At 38.2% G+C, this 17,766-nt stretch overlaps 1 protein-coding gene across 2 annotated transcripts in view; it reads right to left on the reverse strand.

Moving 5' to 3' along the window:
- The window catches only part of AFG2A (AFG2 AAA ATPase homolog A), a 254,821-nt gene that overhangs the window by 186,641 nt on the left and 50,414 nt on the right, over positions 1-17,766 (reverse strand). For both annotated transcript variants that reach the window (XR_013813591.1, XM_079772599.1), the window contains exon 11: positions 7,510-7,719. Coding sequence is in view for 1 of the 2 variants with exons in the window: in XM_079772599.1 (XP_079628725.1) it covers positions 7,510-7,719 (210 nt within the window). In the remaining variant the exon portion in view is untranslated. The remainder of the gene's footprint in view (positions 1-7,509; positions 7,720-17,766) is intronic.

Consider the following 17,766-nt stretch of genomic DNA (forward strand, 5'->3'; position numbering starts at 1 on the left):
ACAAAAACTTATTTTTAAAAACAGTAAAAATGCATTTCCAAACTCCACATGTCTAAATCCCAATTTATTATTTGCTTCCCCACCTCCAACCAGCTTCTTCTCCTCACATACTAACTCTTTCCAGAGTTACGGTACTTCCACCTGTCCGTCATTGGAAACAAACAAACAAAACAAAAAAAATTCACCTCGAGTTCTCCCTTTGTTTCTCAATTTTCACATACAATTAATCATCAAGATTCTAAATATTACCCATTTCATTATATCGTTTGTTTAGTTAAGTGTCTCTCTCACTAAATTATGGGCTGACAGATAGCAAGGAACCATCTAATGCATCTTTGCTTACCATTGACAGTGCCTGACACAGAAGGTGCTTAATGTATAGTCTAAAATTATTGTTGCAATGTAAAACATTTACAGATATTTTTAATTATAAATGTAAATCTGTAATATTTATTTCAACTCCAATTAAATTCTATTTAAAAAGTTTGAAAAGGATAACTAGTCCCTCTCAGCTGGAATCTATAAATAAAAAAATTAAACCAACCCAATAATAAAGTTTTCTTCTCTATTATTAAATAAACTTCTTAAGAGTCTGAAAGCATTCTTCTCTTTCTAAATTTTTCTAGGTTCTCTTAGATTCCAATTGCTAAAAGTTTTGTTATTATAGTTCATATTATTGTCATTTTTTTATTTTAGCCAAATGTAATAGAATATTTTCATATCAAGACATATATTTCATATAGCAATTTTATCAACTGATACAGCCTTAACATATTGGTGTCTCAACTTTAATATGTCAGCTTAAACAGTGTACAAAAAAATGCCAAACTTAAGTAAATACAATCTAACTTCTATAGAACTTTGTAATACTGACAATGGCATATTAACTCTTCTATTTGTCCTAAGAATAATAGGTTACTATTCCCTAACAGCCATTCAAACAGTGATAAAACTAAGTATATGTCTATATTTAGTACCGATGTTGATAATTGCCAATTTAAGTGTATGGGACACATAAGACAACATTATTGGGAGAAATTGAGGGGATTTTTAAAGTTAAAACATATAAACTCTAAAGGAAATTAAATATAAACTCAAAAGGTCTCAGACTCTAGACAAGACCACATGACAACAAACCTATAGAAGGAGAAGAAAGAGTTAAGGTCCACAAAAGGCACACATCTGAACATAGTTCCTGGTGAGACTCTAAATTAGAAACTGTACCCAAGGTGAAAGAAAAAATAACCAAAACTCTAAAAGAAAGTATTCTTTAGAATATGGGGTCTGGGTCTGGGGCCAGAACCAACACACATCTTTATAGGCTTCAACAGAGAACAGCAGTGAAACAGGCAAGCTCAGGGCAGCCCAAACCCAGGTTCCCCAGCCAACTTCCTCACAGGGCTTTTCTTAGTAACTTTCCACTACCACCAGGAACAGAGGGATAAAGAACTGGAAGGTCTCCTCCATTGTCCTCACCCAAGGAATCAACAATCTTCCCCATACTTTTCTGAGGGGTGCAGGACACCACTCTGAGCCGGCCTTTAATTTCAATTACATTCACTGAATGTCTATAATATGCCCAGATCTGTGATAGTGACTTTAAAACTTTTATTTAATTAATAGACTTTTTCTTGGGAAGGGGGGAGTTTAAGACTTACAGAAGAACTGAGCAGACAGTATAAAGAATTCCCATACGCCCAACCCTACCTCCCACCACACACTAAGTTTTCCCATGATTAATATCATATATTAGTATGGTACATCTTTTACAATTAATAAACCAATATTGCCCTAGCCAATTTGGCACAGCATAAAGCATCGGCCTGTAGACTGAAGGATCCCGAGTTCCATTCTGGTCAAGGGCACATGCCCTGGTTGTGGGCTCGATCCCTAATAGGAGGCATGCAGGAGGCAGCCGATCAATGATTCTCTCTCATCACTCATATTTCTATCTCTCTCTCCCTCTCCCTTCCTCTCTGAAATCAATAAAAATATATATTTAAAAAACCACAATACTAATGCATTATTAACTAAACTCCACATTTACTCAGATTTCCTTGGTGTTTATCTAATGTCTTTTTTCTGTTCTAGGATCTCATCCAGAAAATCCTAACATTATATTTAGTTGTCATGGTTCCTTGGGATCCTCTTGGCTGTGAGTTTCTCAGACTCACCTTGTTTTTGATGACCTAGACAGCTGAAGGAGTACTGGTCAGGTATTTTACAGATTGTCCTTCAATGTGGGTTTGCCTAACTTTTTCTCATAGCTAGACACAAATTATGAGTGCTTGGGAAGAAGACCAAAGAAGTGAAGTTCCATTCTCCTCACAATACACAAAGCACACACTATCAACATGACTAATCACTGAAGATGTGGACCTTGATCACCTGGTTGAGGTAGTATTTGCCAGACTTTTCCACTGGAAAGCAGCAATTCCCCAACCCGGCTTCTATACTGAACTCTTTGGTTGGAAGGAAGTCATAACCATATGCAGCCCATATTTAAGGAGTGGGGTAGTTATGCCCTCCAAAACTTTTTCACCTATCTTTTTAATCTAGTCCTCTCAAAAAGCCTATACAGATAAAAAACTGAGACTTAGAGAACTTGTTTAAGGTTACAGAGCAAAAATTTAGTACTAGGGTTAGGAATCAAACCAAAGCCACCTGAACCCTAGCTTAGTGCTTTTCATTGCAACACACTCAGTCTCAAAGGCACAGATCACATACAAGTATGTGAATTTCAAGCTCCACTTTATTCAACTACTAGCATTTTTCCATGCACTTCTATTTTACTGGTCAGGTTCCTGTTTCTTTGCCAATGATAAACTTTTCTTATTAACTCAACCAACTCCACTCCAAAGCCATGCTATTTTTCTCAGTTTTCTTTGTTGCAGAGAAACAAAATTTCTTTTAAAGTGGGTCTAAGAAACATCCATCTTTCCACTTTTCTGAAGCTTCCCTATGAAAACTGATGAAACACCTTCTCCAGTTACTTCGTGTAATTAATGAAAAAAGCACTGGAAATTAGTTTTATTAACACACACACACACACACACACACACACAAGATCCTATAATACAATGATTCAGAGCTCAGGGTCTAGAGTCAGAAAGTCCTGAGGTCAAATTTTAATTCTATCACTACCACTTTGACCTTGGAAAAGTCATTTCACCTTCTTAAGCATCATGTCCGTATATGTAACCCTAGAAACAAATCTTCAAGTTTTCAGGATATAAAAGAAGTATCTATGCAGTTTTCCATGTAATGTCTGCAAAATGGAAGCTCTCTGATTTATAGACAAGCCTACAAACAAAAGCTTCAAGATGAACTTGGAACTTATCAAGTTCAGTTTATCTTGTATCTTTGATAACAGAATGATAGGGGATCTGGTTAAATAAAGAAAATCAATTACTTTAAATTGTGCACTGCTTTGACTAAAATACAGATTTCCCTGAACATAGGATGCATTTTGTAAAATTCCTCTCTGAGACAGGTATCAGAAGAAAATCTCCTCAAAAAGTCAAGGATACACTAAGTTCATTACATTATTTTACTCACCAATACAGTTAATATAAAACTTGCTGAAAATCCCTGTCAGAGACCTAACCACCCTTCTTCCAGAATCAGTAACTGTTGTTAATAAACTAAAGCAGCCCAACTATACCAGGGTAATCTATTGTAACACTCCAGACAAAAGCAAGAGAGAAGCAGAGAGGAAATTTCAACTGGAAAATATTTTTACATAATTGACCCAGATGACAAACTAAAACTAAAGCATATGTCAAGTACTAGTCTGCACAAAAACACATATAGATGCCAAAGGATGTTAAGAGCCCAGACAATTGGCCAAGGTGAAGTCTTAACTCTCAGTAGATGTATATCACTTAATCACTGTGTAGAAAAGATGCACAGAGGAAGCTAAAGGGTACTTTCATTTCAGAGAAAGAAATGTTTAAAGTCTTTCAATTTTTTAACTTGGGAATTAAAGATAATTATCACTACGAAAAGTGTTAGGGAGCTTCTCCTTTCAATGTGTTTCCCAACTAGCTATAAAATCCCTGTGTCTAACTACCTTTTTCTGATCACTTTAAAAATGTATAAGACTTGTTTGAAGCTCACACTTAAATTATAACACTGAAAACCCTTAGAAAACAAATGCGTATGTTGGAGCCAAAAGGCAACTTTTTCCTCACAAAAAGATAAAACTAGAAATAATACAATGTGAATTCCCAAATGTTTTTACTTCATCTCATAAGTTATATGACAAAGCTACTTTAACTCTTCTCACAAAATGAGACCAAGATGAAAGGAACAATGAAAATGCTAAGAAAAGCAAATTAGTTTTTCATGTTCCCAGCTTTTACTTTTGAAAAATTTAAGCATATAGGGAAACTGAAAAATATGAACACCCATGTTCATTAAATATATCCTCCAACCAAATTTAAAAATAATACTGTGAAACTACACTAAACTCTACACTGAATAAAAATCCACATTAAACAAAAATTGTAAGTAGAATATGTTAATCTATAAGAAGTATGAACTCAAATTAAGAAAATTTCTTAACATCACTTACCTTTTGTGTGTGTGACCTAAAAGAACTAAAAAAATTAAAAAGCTCAACACGTATGGCTGAGTAGCTCAGTTGGTTAGAGCAGCAGTCACCAACCAGTGGTCCACTGACCACTGGTGGTCCGTGAGGTCAGAAAGGTTGGCGGCTGCTGGGTTAGAGCATTGTCCCAATACACCAAAGTTGTGGGTTTGATCCTCGGTCAGAGCACATACAATAATCAATCAATGAATGCATAAAAAAGTGGAACAACAAAACCAGTATTTCTCACTCTCTGTCTCACTCTCTCAAATCCTATATAAGAAAAGCCTAATATGCTAAGTGTCTGGTCGATGGATATGCTGTTCAACCAATCAAAGTGTAATATGCTAATGATATGCTAAGGCTGCTCAATCGCTCGCTATGACGTACACTGACTACCAGGGGGCAGATGCTCTGACTGGTAGGTTAGCTTGCTGCTGGGGTCCGGCCGATCAGGACTGAGCGAGATGGGCCAGACATGCCCTGGAGCCCTCCCGCAGTCCCTCCCTGGAAGGCCAACCTCCCGCGTCTCTCCCCGGCCCTGATCGTGCACGGATGGAGTCCCTTGGCCTGGCCTGCACCCTCTTGCAATCTGGAACCCCTCAGGGGATGTCGGAGAGCCAGTTTCAGCCCGATCCCGCAGGCCAGGCCAAGAGACCCCACTGGTGCACAAATTTGTGCACTGAGCCTCTAGTAAATAAATTAAACAAGCAAAAAAGCTGAACACATGGTTATTTTACATGAACAGTATGCAAGATAAACCTTTCAAAGAACACTTTGAATCATTTTCTCACATTGAAAAAAGACAAAAGTGAAACTATCTAAAGTTACGAAAAATTTCATATTAAAAAATAGTAGTAAATATAGGCCAGAATAGGCCAGAAAGCAGTCCTGGTAGCATCTGGAATGTTATGTTAGGTTATGAAAAAGTGAGATTCAAGTGCAAATAACTATGAGCTAAGTCCTTATAAAATAAGGTACAGATTTTGAATAGACAAGAAAAATTCAAAGTTTATCATATGTAATTGTGCAATTACATGACAAAGTAGGAATAGAAAAATGGAGGTGACAAAAAGAGTAGAAAATGTCAGTAAAATGGCCATGTCTACTACCACAAGGTAGGAGGGCAGGAACCACAGAAAAAGCAACTGGAAATTTCAAAATAATTCATTACTCCAACATTGAAAACTGGTTGTGATTCAGCATAACACGGTCTCCTCCCCAAATCTTCATGATCCAGTATCTTCCACACAAAGAAAGGTAAGTATGCAAACAGAAGGGATTGTGAAGATACTGATGCTTTAAAAGTAAATAGGTTAAACATATCTGAATATCATTCCACAAAATATTTTAAGAAAATTAAAATAAGTCTTATACTTTCAAGCTGCCAAGGATTTCAATGTTCTGAGACAGAAAAAGTATTCTGTTATGAAAAATGTCTCTGGTGATATCAAAACATTATCTTCCCCCCCCCCCCCCAAAAACATTATCATGTACCTGGCCGGTGTGGCTCAGTGGCTGAGTGTCAACCTATGAAGCAGGAGGTCACGGTTCGATTCCTGTTCAGGGCACAGGCCTGAGTTGTGGGCTCAATTCCCAGTAGGGGGAGTGCAGGAGGCAGCCAATCAACGATTCTTACTCATCATAGATGTTTCTATCTTTCTCTCCCTCTCCCTTCTACTCTGAAATCAATAAAAATATATTTAAAAAACAAAACAAAAAAACCATTATCATGTACCTCTTCTGAAATGAATTTGCTACTTAAAATATTTAAATACATGTTTTTGTGGTAAAGTCCACAGAAATGAATTTAAGGTTTCATGTATGTATATTTAGTAACTGGATATGTAATTGCATTTCATAAAAATTAATATCTGGTCCTAAAGTAAATGTAAAACTACATATCAAATAGTATTATCTATCCCAAGTAATAGGACAAGGCAGAACAAATGTGTGGGTGTGTGCGATTCAGAGTAAAATGTACATACATTCTGACGGCAAAAGTTTTTTTAAGGAATCTAGTTTTACCAAATAAAGCACCTGGTTTCTTTGAAAATTCTATGTATGTAAATATCAAATTCACAATCATCCTATATAATAAAAGCCTAATATGCAAATTGTCCCCTCAACCGGGAGTTCGACCGCTCGCACATGCGATGACCACCAGGGGGCGGCGTGGAACATGGCAGGTGTCAGCAACGCAGCGCTGGCAGTGGGCCGCCGTGGAGGCACTGCCGGCCCTGATGGGCCCTGATGAGAGCGGGACCGCAGCAGGATGGTGGAGCAGGTGAGCGGGCAGTGCCAGGCCAAGGTAGGTGTGAGCGGGGGCCTGATCGCCTGGCGGACGGCAACCAGCGGTGGGGGGTGGGGCCTCCGCCCGGCTCCCAGGCGCTGAGGGAGCTGGGCAGGGGGGCCCAATGACTCAGAGGGGTGTGGGGGGAGCGCTGGGGCCCGGGGGCCCAGGTGCTGCACAGGGCCCAGAGGTCAGCTGGGACCTACCCTTCTACACCAGATTGCTCCTGCTTTGATCGCCGGCCAGGCCTAGGGACCGCACCTGTGCATGAATTTTGTTCACCGGGCTTCTAGTATTTATTTATAATTAAGTCTTGGATGAGCAAAAGTGATCAGTACAATTTAAAAATGTAAAAACTAAAGAAGACTGGTTTCTATTACACATGAGTATAAGAAATACTGAGAATCAAGAAACTAAATAAAGCAGTCTTCTACTGTCCACCTGATTATGCTGATGAAACTAATTTACTTATCTCTCATCTCCCTATACTACATTGCCATCAAACTCAAATGAAAATCAGCTACTCCTTAAGTTGCCTTCTCATGTTCTCTGAAGGGCAGGAATGAGAGGATGGGTTCTAAGGGGGCTAGATAGAAAGTATCAATTTAAAAACTTAATGTCATACCTTTATTGCTAGGAAATTCAGTCCACTTTCATTGGCCAAAGCCTTTGCAATCATCGTTTTAGAGCATCCAGGTGGCCCATACAGAAGAACTCCTTTAGGTGGCTGAACACCCATTCGGGTGAAAGACTCTGGATGTTTCAAGGGCCATTCCACAGCCTGTTTCAATTTCAGTTTGATATTTTCCAGTCCTCCTATATCTGACCAGGATACCTGCAAACCAGAACATGTTCTAAACGTAAGTTTGCCAGGACAGAGAACTTAAAAAAAAGATCAACAAAAGAAGTACAAGCGAAGGAATAGACCATTTAAAAATCAGGAGGATCCTAAAAGAAATTCCAACAATATCAAGATTAATTAAAAGTACATAAAATGTAATCTGCATATTATAGAAATACTACAGAAAAACAAAATGTTTCTGCTTGCGAATCTTATATAAATAACTGCTTAAATGATTGAACACACTATTAAGTCTATTTTCTATTCTAGATGGCTTTTAAAATTAGGTTTCATCTGTCTGCAAATGGTTTGTGTCAGTGACCCAAAGTCTTATCAATACATCTAATTTCTTTTCTTTCTTTATCAGCAAATACTTGAAAATATATTTCTGTAGGTACTTACGGAATATATAATCTTTTCTGTCTGGCATATTGATGAAATATCCTCAAATTTTTGTTCCTTTCCCTCAAATATGAAATAACCCCCAAACAAGAGAGCTCCTTACATATTATTTACTTAATACGCATTAAGAACTAATTAGGAAATAGAAAAATAAAACATGAATAGACTTTAAAGAACTTAACAACTACCAGTAATATGCACTGAAATAGCCATAGTACAATGGAAAGGGTCCTAAGCACAATAGCAAAGAAACAGAAAAGGCCTTTGGGAGTTCCCAGGAAGGAAAGATTCCTTCCAGTTAGAAAGCAAATCTGAAATTCAACTCTTGAAGCCTGGATGAGATCTGGAAATGTAAAAATATGATGAAAGACTCAGAAGAAAGTCTGACAAGGATAAGAGAAAAAAAATTTGAGGGTGGGAAGTAAAATTAGAAAAGTTAAATAGAGGATATATAGTAGTAGAGGACCCTGAAGACTAGATGAAGGAGTTCAAGAATCTCTTTATTCACATAAGAAGTCTTTGAAGGTTTTAATCTAGAAAGTGATGTGGTCTGATCTGTGCATCAGGAAGATTCTCTGACAAAATTCATTAGAGGATAGAGTGTGCAGGGAGACCAATTACAGACCGACCACAAACATCCTTAAAAACAAAACAAGAGGCTTAAACTAAGGTGACCACCTGTAGATAATGAAGATACACCAGAAAGACAATGCAGGTCTACAGTGGAGGGTTCTGAGGGTGGAATAAGAAAGAGGGAGAATTGAAAAGAAAAGTTGTCAAGACAGATTAATAGAATATGGACCACAGAAAAATGATCTTCAGGAGGAAAAATAAACAAGATAGATTTTTTTTTTTTTTACACAGTTAAATGAATGATATTCAAAATATGAAAACTGAGTATTTGGAATGTAAGCATCACAAATTGAGCTCTGTAAAGAGGATAGGCCTGGAATGTCAGATTTCAGAAATCTCTACATACAAACAAAAGAATCCATGAGATCCATTAAAATTGCCAACCATGAGAATAGAGATGTGGGTATTGGGCACCACCTGCATTTAAGAGGCAAGAGGAAAGGAAGAAGAAGAAAAGTCAGAAAACAATCTACAAATCCAAGAAAACAGAAGGGTTTTGTTTTTTTGTTAATATCACAAAAAGATTACTTTTCCTAAATGAATTTGCATGGTATGGTTTTTTGTCCACAGAACCAGGAGAATGCTGTATTACCAAACATAATCCTGAGATCATATAATTTTTTTCTAAATTGCTTTCCTGGCATTTATTTTATGAAGTAAGAATTATTGGATTAAAAGGTATGGACATTTTTAAGGTCTCTTGATGCACAATGCCAGTTTATTATCCCAACCACTTCATCCATTTTAACAATAATTAGATTTGGAGAGGTAGTGAAAAAGAATATGGAATCAAGGGTAACAGCCAGGACCCAGATTTTGGGCAACTGTGTAATTGAGTTACCTTAAAAGACAAAAACAAAAAAAGTTTGGAAATTAAGGAATTTGTTTTCAATTATTGCACTAGTTGGAATTTATGAGTAAAATAAATTAAATAAACTTTAAGAGAAATATCTTCTATGTGCTGGACTTGACTTAGGAACTGTAAAGGCACAAGGATGAGTGAAATAATATTCTCAAAATTTTGTAATCTAGAGAGAAATAAGAAAAGTAGCCTAAAAGACACAGCCTTTGTCTAAAGACATAAAATATCTTTGCACAAATTAATGCAAAAACTACTAAAAATATTTAAAATGGTTTTACAGTTCCTAAATATGTGAGATGGTGAGGATAGCGATTTGGAAATTGTTGCACATATGTAAGACATGGCCAACGTGTTAGAATGTGAAAATAATAGTAGCAATTCCCACTTCATATGATTATAAAGATAATTGAAAACACCTAAAAGTAACCATTGTTAATACCTTCCAGCCTTTCAAATACATGTGCGCACATGCGTGGGTGTGTTTTCAATGACATCATAATGTATTCACAATTTTATATTCATACATTTTTCATATTCATACAATTCCCAGGATTATTGTGAGAATTAAACAGTACACTATCTATTAAATTAGCTGCACTTTTAGCCAGGCACACAGTACCTATTTAATAAATACTAGGTATTATTTTATTTAAAGTTCTGAAACATGATTATAATAGTTATATTCTGAAGGACTAGTGACAAAAGATAAGGATTAAGCCATCACATTTGTGGTTCCATGAGCAATATTTAATTACCAAATTTTTCTATTCTTTTTCCCTTTCTCTGATTATTACATTATTACATTTCTTTAACTAAAAGTTTTAAATTTTAATTCAGCACCTGGGTGCCAAATAAATGAAGTTTTTCTATAGCTAAGGTATCAACTCAAAAATAAATATAAATCAGCTTAAAAAGCTTACAATTGCACGGAAGAGTCTTAAACACAGAAAGTCATGGGAAAAGTTAGTCTGTAAGAGAATAAACACCAGCATGAAATCATAAAATCCTAGAACTAGAACAGGAATTCAAAACTAGTTGGTTCACTATCCCATCTTCAGTCAGTATTTCATCTTTCAACTCCTCTCATCTTTCAACAAATACTATTTTATGCTCTTTTTAAAAAATTCTACAACTCTCTCTTTTTACTAAGTTACACTATATCATAACTGCCAGAAAATTATTTCTACAACCTAACCTAAATCACTCCTAATAGTTAGGGCCTTTCTTATTTTGTCCTAATGAAACAGTGAACAGCTGCTCACACATGGCTTTATAACTCTTTGAATTAGTAATAAAGTTAGAAATGAAGGAACAGCTGTCAAACAAGCAGAGACAGAGCAGTGAGATAAATTTCCCAAGGAAAACGACCCCCCACCCCCAACATCTTATAGTACTTTCTGGACAAGAATCCAACAATACACACAAAAAAATCAACTCAAACTACACACCAATGGAAGCTAAAAGACCTGATGATCAGGTTAAAAAACAACAACAACAAAAAACACAAAAAACCACAAACTTTTATAGACAAGTTCCAAGGGGACAAAATAAAAATTAATGAACTGGATTGCAGACATTGGGAGAATTACTATGAGGGAGGAATTCAGTAGCTCCAGAGGGGCTGATAGTGTCTTTATATATCTGTGAGTCCTCTTATTTGCTAGGTGCCAAGTTTTACACTGCCAGAAACAAAAATTCTTTTTAAAGTGTTATTTTTATAGAAAATATTGCAACAAAGAGTACTTTTCACATTTTGTTCTTTCATGCTAACAAGTTCCAACATAAGGACAAGAAGCCAGGCAGCAGCAAGTGTGTTGGCACCTGTTCCAAATTCTCTGCTGGGCCATACACTAGCTTTTTAACAATTCAAATGTTTAAAGTAAATTGATTTTGTTTTGAAATCATAAACATACCAAATTTCTAAAGATACTACATAAAGCAGAAAGAAGTAAGTTGAGAAAATCCAACCTCCAAGATCCAAAAGGAAAAACAAGCTAAAGATTTCCAGGTGCTTCTTTAATTGAGAAAAAGCAAAATTAGGGAGCAGCAGTGTTCAAATGTGTTCTTAGATCTAATTGAAAATAAGTGAAAGCCTTTAGCTTTATATAGTGAAAAGACAAGTATTTTCCCCTATGATTTAAAAATGTATTCTGTGGAGAATTTTTAAAAAACAAGTCAAAGTTCCAGTTCTACTATAGGGCCACAAACCATCTACACCGCCAACTCCCAATTGATTAAAAATAAAAACTTTATTCAAAATTCAAACTCCAACTACAAGAGGAGTCTGAAAAGTCAAGGTAAGTGGCTGGGACATGAGGCAAGTAAAAACATGGAGCAGTACCCTGCACAGAGGGTGGGAGGGGCTGACTGTGCTGTTTTGTCCTTTTCTTTTCTCTCGGGACTCAGCTTTTCCCCTCTGCCATTTCCCTTCTATTTTGCATAACAATGTCACAGGTAAGAGCACAAAGAGCTAAAAAAGTAGATAAGAAACAATGTAAGAAACTATACACCAAAACTTCCCCACTAATTGCAAATTGCCACTGATCTGGGTGACCTTATTCTTTAATAAATCATATTAAGCACCTCAATAAAACATTAAAAAAAAAACTATGAAAGCCAGATGTTCCTATTAATTCCTAATTTATAAGGGAAAACATTAAGATAAAAAAGAGGAATTATTCAAGTAAAAAAAAAGCACATACCTCAAGGAACATGGAAAACATGATCAACTTAAAGACAAATGTTTCGTAATCAGTTTAATTATTATATTGAAACCTGAACTTAATTTCTAAAATATCACTATATTACCATCAAACTTACTATAAGCTGTTCTCAGAGGGCTGGCTATGTATGAAGTCAAACCTTATCTACACATATATTATTATCTAAATAAGCTTCCCTAAGATCACAAACTTAAAATGGTTAATTCAGCCTTAAAATCGTTAACCATTTCCAAAATGAGCTTTTAAAAAACTACTTTTGCCAGATGAACAAGTACAGGGGGAAAAAAAAAAAGCTGTTAAAAAATGGAAGCTTTAAACAAGAACAAAAAAAAAAAGAAAAACAGCAGTAACTGAAAAAAGAAATTAAAACTCACATCATGAAAATGATATAAAGGTTCACCTAAAAATTCTTTATATCTCATTAAAATATTTTATATTTTTTCTAATTTATGAAATGCGGCTGTGATCAGCAGAAAATGCATTGATTATTTAAGAAACTGCTTAGTAACCCCTACCATTCTTACTATGGCACAGCAGAACTGGGAAAAGATAAAGGAATGTGGATAAAGGAAATGAAGAATATAAGAACAGAGGAAAGAAACAGGGACTTCTACTGATTGGCCCCCACTCCCAGGTGCTAAAGAAGAAACACATTCCTCAAGTGAATTTTAAATCAACAATAGGTAATACATGACCAAATGCCCCCAAACTGAAATAAAACATATAAAAGGCCCAGAAAAATTGTTTTAAATAGTAAAATTTTTTTAATAAATTTTGTTCTGATTATTTCTTTTTGGAAATTTGTAGTATGTGTGAATAATCATCAAATGAAAAGGCTCTTTGTTCTAAAAGTATGATGTATCACCAGGACCTTCCCAACATCGTGCCTCAGACATTACAGATGCTCAAGGTTTGGTAAAGGGATACATTAATGGGCAGACGTATACTTCTCTATATTATCTTCAAAAGAAAGCAGCAGAAGGGTAGAAATGACGGGGGGACAGCCTGGTAGGATGTGAGATGAGAAAACTAGGAGAGTAGCAGCATAGCAGCAGGCTCAGAACTAGTGAAAAGTGTCACCCACATGTGAAAGTGTACAAGGACATACACATGCCTTGCATGACATTTTCTAGCCCAAATATGTCCAAATAATTGGGGTGTAAATTCAAACCCTTTCCTCTGATGGTTAGTTGACAATAAATATTAGCATATACAGAAAGAAAAACCCTCTCCTGCCAAGACTGGCCATAGAGATGCTCCAAGTTTTTGTTAAATAGGAGGCAAAGAGAAGAGGCCCCTCCCTCTGTCAGAAAGCTGAGCAACTCATGTAAGTAAATTCTTAAGTAGTTCTGACTCTGTATCTTGAGATACAGACCAGAAAGGAAGTTCCCAGATGGGCGAATAACTAACGCTGGCCAGAAAGCCAACATGATGGGGAAAGAGGATTGTCACTGATGTTTTGTTGAGAGCAGAGGTATAAGGAGAATGCCCTGACAAAGAATAAAGGAGATTTCAGAAACAATTCTTACAGCACAGTCTTAATAATGGTCAATATTTAGAAAAAGAACAAAAGATTTTTCCTTATACCATAATTAAACTTGTACCTGGATGCTAAATGTGCTACATGTAATAGCTAGGATTTTCAGCCTAAGAATCAGGCCTGAAAGATGATGCTAAAAGAAAATTGTGGAGGAAGAAGTTGCCTAGAGAAATTAGACATTTATCATAAGCATATTCATTGAGAAAGGTCAAGAAAGTCTCAAGAACTGTGCAAGCCTAGGTGGTGGTAGATTGTTGAGCAAAAATTAACTATCCTGGGGTAAAAGTTGTCTAACTTTTATCTTTTATAACTTCTGATAAGTATGGGGCTTCAGGTATTACAGGTATCAACAAGAGATCCGACTCTTATAGCTGTAGTTGATAGAGGTTTTAATATCAAATATCCATTCATCTACTCATTTACTCACTTGTTCACTCAGATATGTACAAAGTGAGGGATGAAGAATGCACAAGACTGACATGGTCTCTATATCGTGGAGCTTACAGTCTGGAAGGAGAGGCAGACATTAAACAAATATATTCGTAATTACTTAATTTTAAAACTACAAGAGCATGCAACAGGCTTGAAGGGTACAGCTTTCTAGACAATCTGACATTTGCAGGGAGATGAACACTGAGTGGGAGTAAGGCAACTGAAGAGAATGAATGAGGTTGAACTCTTTGGAGCCTCTAATACTTACCTTTAGTTCATCTTGGGGAAGAGATGCATATGAAAATAATAGCAGTCATACTTGGGGACCTGACTACGTTTTATTCCAGATTCTAATCTGGTAAAAGGGATCTGTTTTAGCTTCCCTGATCCATCACTTGATGGGTTACTGTTCTACATCCTGGCTGCCTTTCCCTACTATCTCTAGATAAATTTAAAGTTGTGGACATTAGAGATCTTGACACCACTGAAAAGAGGAAGGTTGTAGATTAAACATGGTTAAGAGCCACTGAGAACAAATTTTGCATGTAGGCCACACATCAGCCTAAATTCTGGTTAAGTACTCAATGAAGGGCTGGAAATTTTTTAAATTAGATAATTAAAGGTTCAAATTTAATATTATACCCTTGTTAAGCTCTGATGGGAATGGATTCCACCTCTGTGGTTTTCCTCTCCAAACCCCATAATTCCAGACTAACCATAATAAAAACAGCCAAAGTCAAATTGAGGGACATTCTACAAAAGACCTGACCAGCAAACCTCAAAATTGTCAAGGCCATTAAAAAACTAATAAGAGTAAAACACTGTCACAGCTCAGAGAATTCTAAGGAGACAGATAACTAAATGTAATGTGATGGCCTAAATGGGATCCTTAATTAGACAAAGGATATTAGGGGAAAACTAATAAAATCCAAATAGTATGGAGTTTAGTAAGGTGATAGTGTTCAAGAAAGGTTTGATTCAGAAGGCCTGGGTTGCTCAAACCCTGCCCATTCCAAAGAAAGGCCAGACTTTAGGAGTGGCCCTTGTCAGGCATCTGGGAGATAATCTCTGGGCCTTTTAAATATTGCACCTGATTAAGAGTATTTTTGTATGCCTGAGGCATTGGGCTATGGTGTACCAGTTTGACCAGGTAAGTTTACCTGGGGCAATGGGCTAGGTACAGAAAGTCACCAGGGTGAAAAGCCCTGGATGCCTAGCAAAGAACAATTGTTGGGTGGGACCTCATCACCAGGTTGACCTTCCTCCCCTAATATATGGCTGGTCATTCGGTTTGGACTCCCTAACCTTGCCTCCCTAGAGATAACAACTAGGCCTCAGCTGTATTTCAGCTCCAGGCCCAGGAAAGTAGCAAAACTAGACAAGCTACACCAAGGCTGACCTCAGGACCAGTGTGCTCTCCCTCCCTCCAGGCACATTATCATTACCTTCCTTACTCCCAAGCTCCAAGAGCCCTTTCTTTACTTTTATAACTTGCTTCCTAAGCCCATTTCTTCTACAAATTATTTCTTCTACCTTTGTGATTTTGTAAATAAACTAGTGGCCAGTGCACAAAATTTGTGCACGGGGGAGGGGGATGGTGTCCCTCAGCCGGGCCTGCACCCTCTCCAATCTGGGACCCCTCGGGGGATGTCCAACTGCCGATTTAGACAGGATCGGGCCTAAAGCGGCAGTCGGACATCCCTCTCACAATCCGGGACCGCTGGCTCCTAACTGCTCACCTGCCTGCCTGCCTGATCGCCCCTAACCACTCTGCCTGCTGGCCTGCTTGCCCCCAACTGCCCCCCCCACCTGCCTTCTCACCCCCAACTGCCCCTCCTTGCTGGCCTGCTCGCCCCCAACTGCCCCCCCCGCCAGCCTGCTCGCCCCCAACTGCCCCCCCCACCTGCCTGATCGCCCCCAACTGCCCCCTCCCTGCCAGCCTGCTCACCCCCAACTACCCCCACTGCCGGCCTGCTCTCCCCCAACTGCCCCCCCCCCCACCGGCCTGCTCACTCCCAACTGCCCCCCGCCAGTGGCCTGCTCACCCCCAACTGCCCCCACCTGCCAGCCTGATCACCCCCAACTACCCTCCCCTCCTGGCCTGATCGCCCCTAACCACCTCTGCCTCGGCCCTGCCACCATGGCTTTGTCCGGAAGGACATCCGAAAGGTCTTCTGGTCTAATTAGCATATTACCCTTTTATTAGTATAGCTAGAGGCCTGGTGCATGGGTGGGGGCCAGCTGGTCTGCCCTAAAGGGGGTCACGGATCAGGGTGGGGATCCCCTTGGGGGGTAGGGCCAGCCTGGGCGAGGGGTTTGGGGTGGTTTGCAGGCTGCCCATGCCTCCATCGGGGTGGGGGTCCCCGCTAGGGGGGCGTGGCCAGCCTGGGAGAGGGGCTGATGGCCATTTTCAGGCTGGCCACACCCCCTTCAGGGTCAGGGTCTCCACTGGGGAACATGGCTGGCCTGGGTGAGGGGCTGAGGGCCATTTGGGGGTGGTTTGCAGGCCAGCCAAGCCCCTGGCTTTATCCGGAAGGTCTCCCAGTCTAATTAGCATATTACTCTTTTATTAGTATAGACTAGCAGACTGTTGCATGAAATTCGTGCAAGGGGCTTGGCCCATGCAGCCCCAGCTTCATCTGGGAAGGTTGTCCGGACAGTCGTTCTGCTGTTTGGTCTAATTAGTATATTACCTCTTTATTATATAGGATGTTCTCTTACAGTATGAATCTTGGCTCTGAATCCTTTCCTAGCCAGAACTCAAGAACCGAGGTTGCTGAACCCAGGTCCGGTCTGACTTGGTGCCACCGCCACCAACAGAATGGTTTAGCAATACTAATGTAAGATGAAAGTGAAAGAGGAATGAACCAGGGTAAGAATAGCAACTTTAAAAAGCTTAGTCTTCATCTTAGAGATGATCAACAGGTAGTGATACTGATGGCTTTTAAGCCAGGTCAGTAATTTCTCTTGGGAATATCACTCTAAGAAGTATTGGGACACAAGGACTAACAGGTGAGATCAGATGAGTGTGCAATTTCCCCATTCCTGTAGAAGGGGATATGAAGAAGTGTAGTGCCACAAAGAACCACATTAACCCTACCAATAATCTCCTTTGCTCCAAAGGAAAATATGTTTTTAGCAAATACTCATCAAGTTTTATTGAGTTCTGATCAACTACACAAGTGCAGCATTATTAAAAATTTCCTCAACATTATTTATAAAGTCAAAAGACACCCATAAAAAACCACAAACTAAGAATTTGCCGTTTATATTTAAAAGGAAGTGTTTGATTTCACCAAAGTTAACCAGGATCAGAGCTGAGAACAGAAAATGGTGATTCTTCCACCAACTTTTGTATTTCTTCATTTCTGCTCCTATAAAAGAAGTCTAAGAAAAGTAAGGTATAAAAAGAAAAGTGGAACAAAAGAGTTAAACTTTTAAAATATGTA

The sequence above is a fragment of the Cnephaeus nilssonii genome (assembly GCF_951640355.1).
Source record: "Cnephaeus nilssonii genome assembly, chromosome: 5".
Classification (NCBI taxonomy): Eukaryota; Metazoa; Chordata; class Mammalia; order Chiroptera; family Vespertilionidae; genus Cnephaeus; species Cnephaeus nilssonii.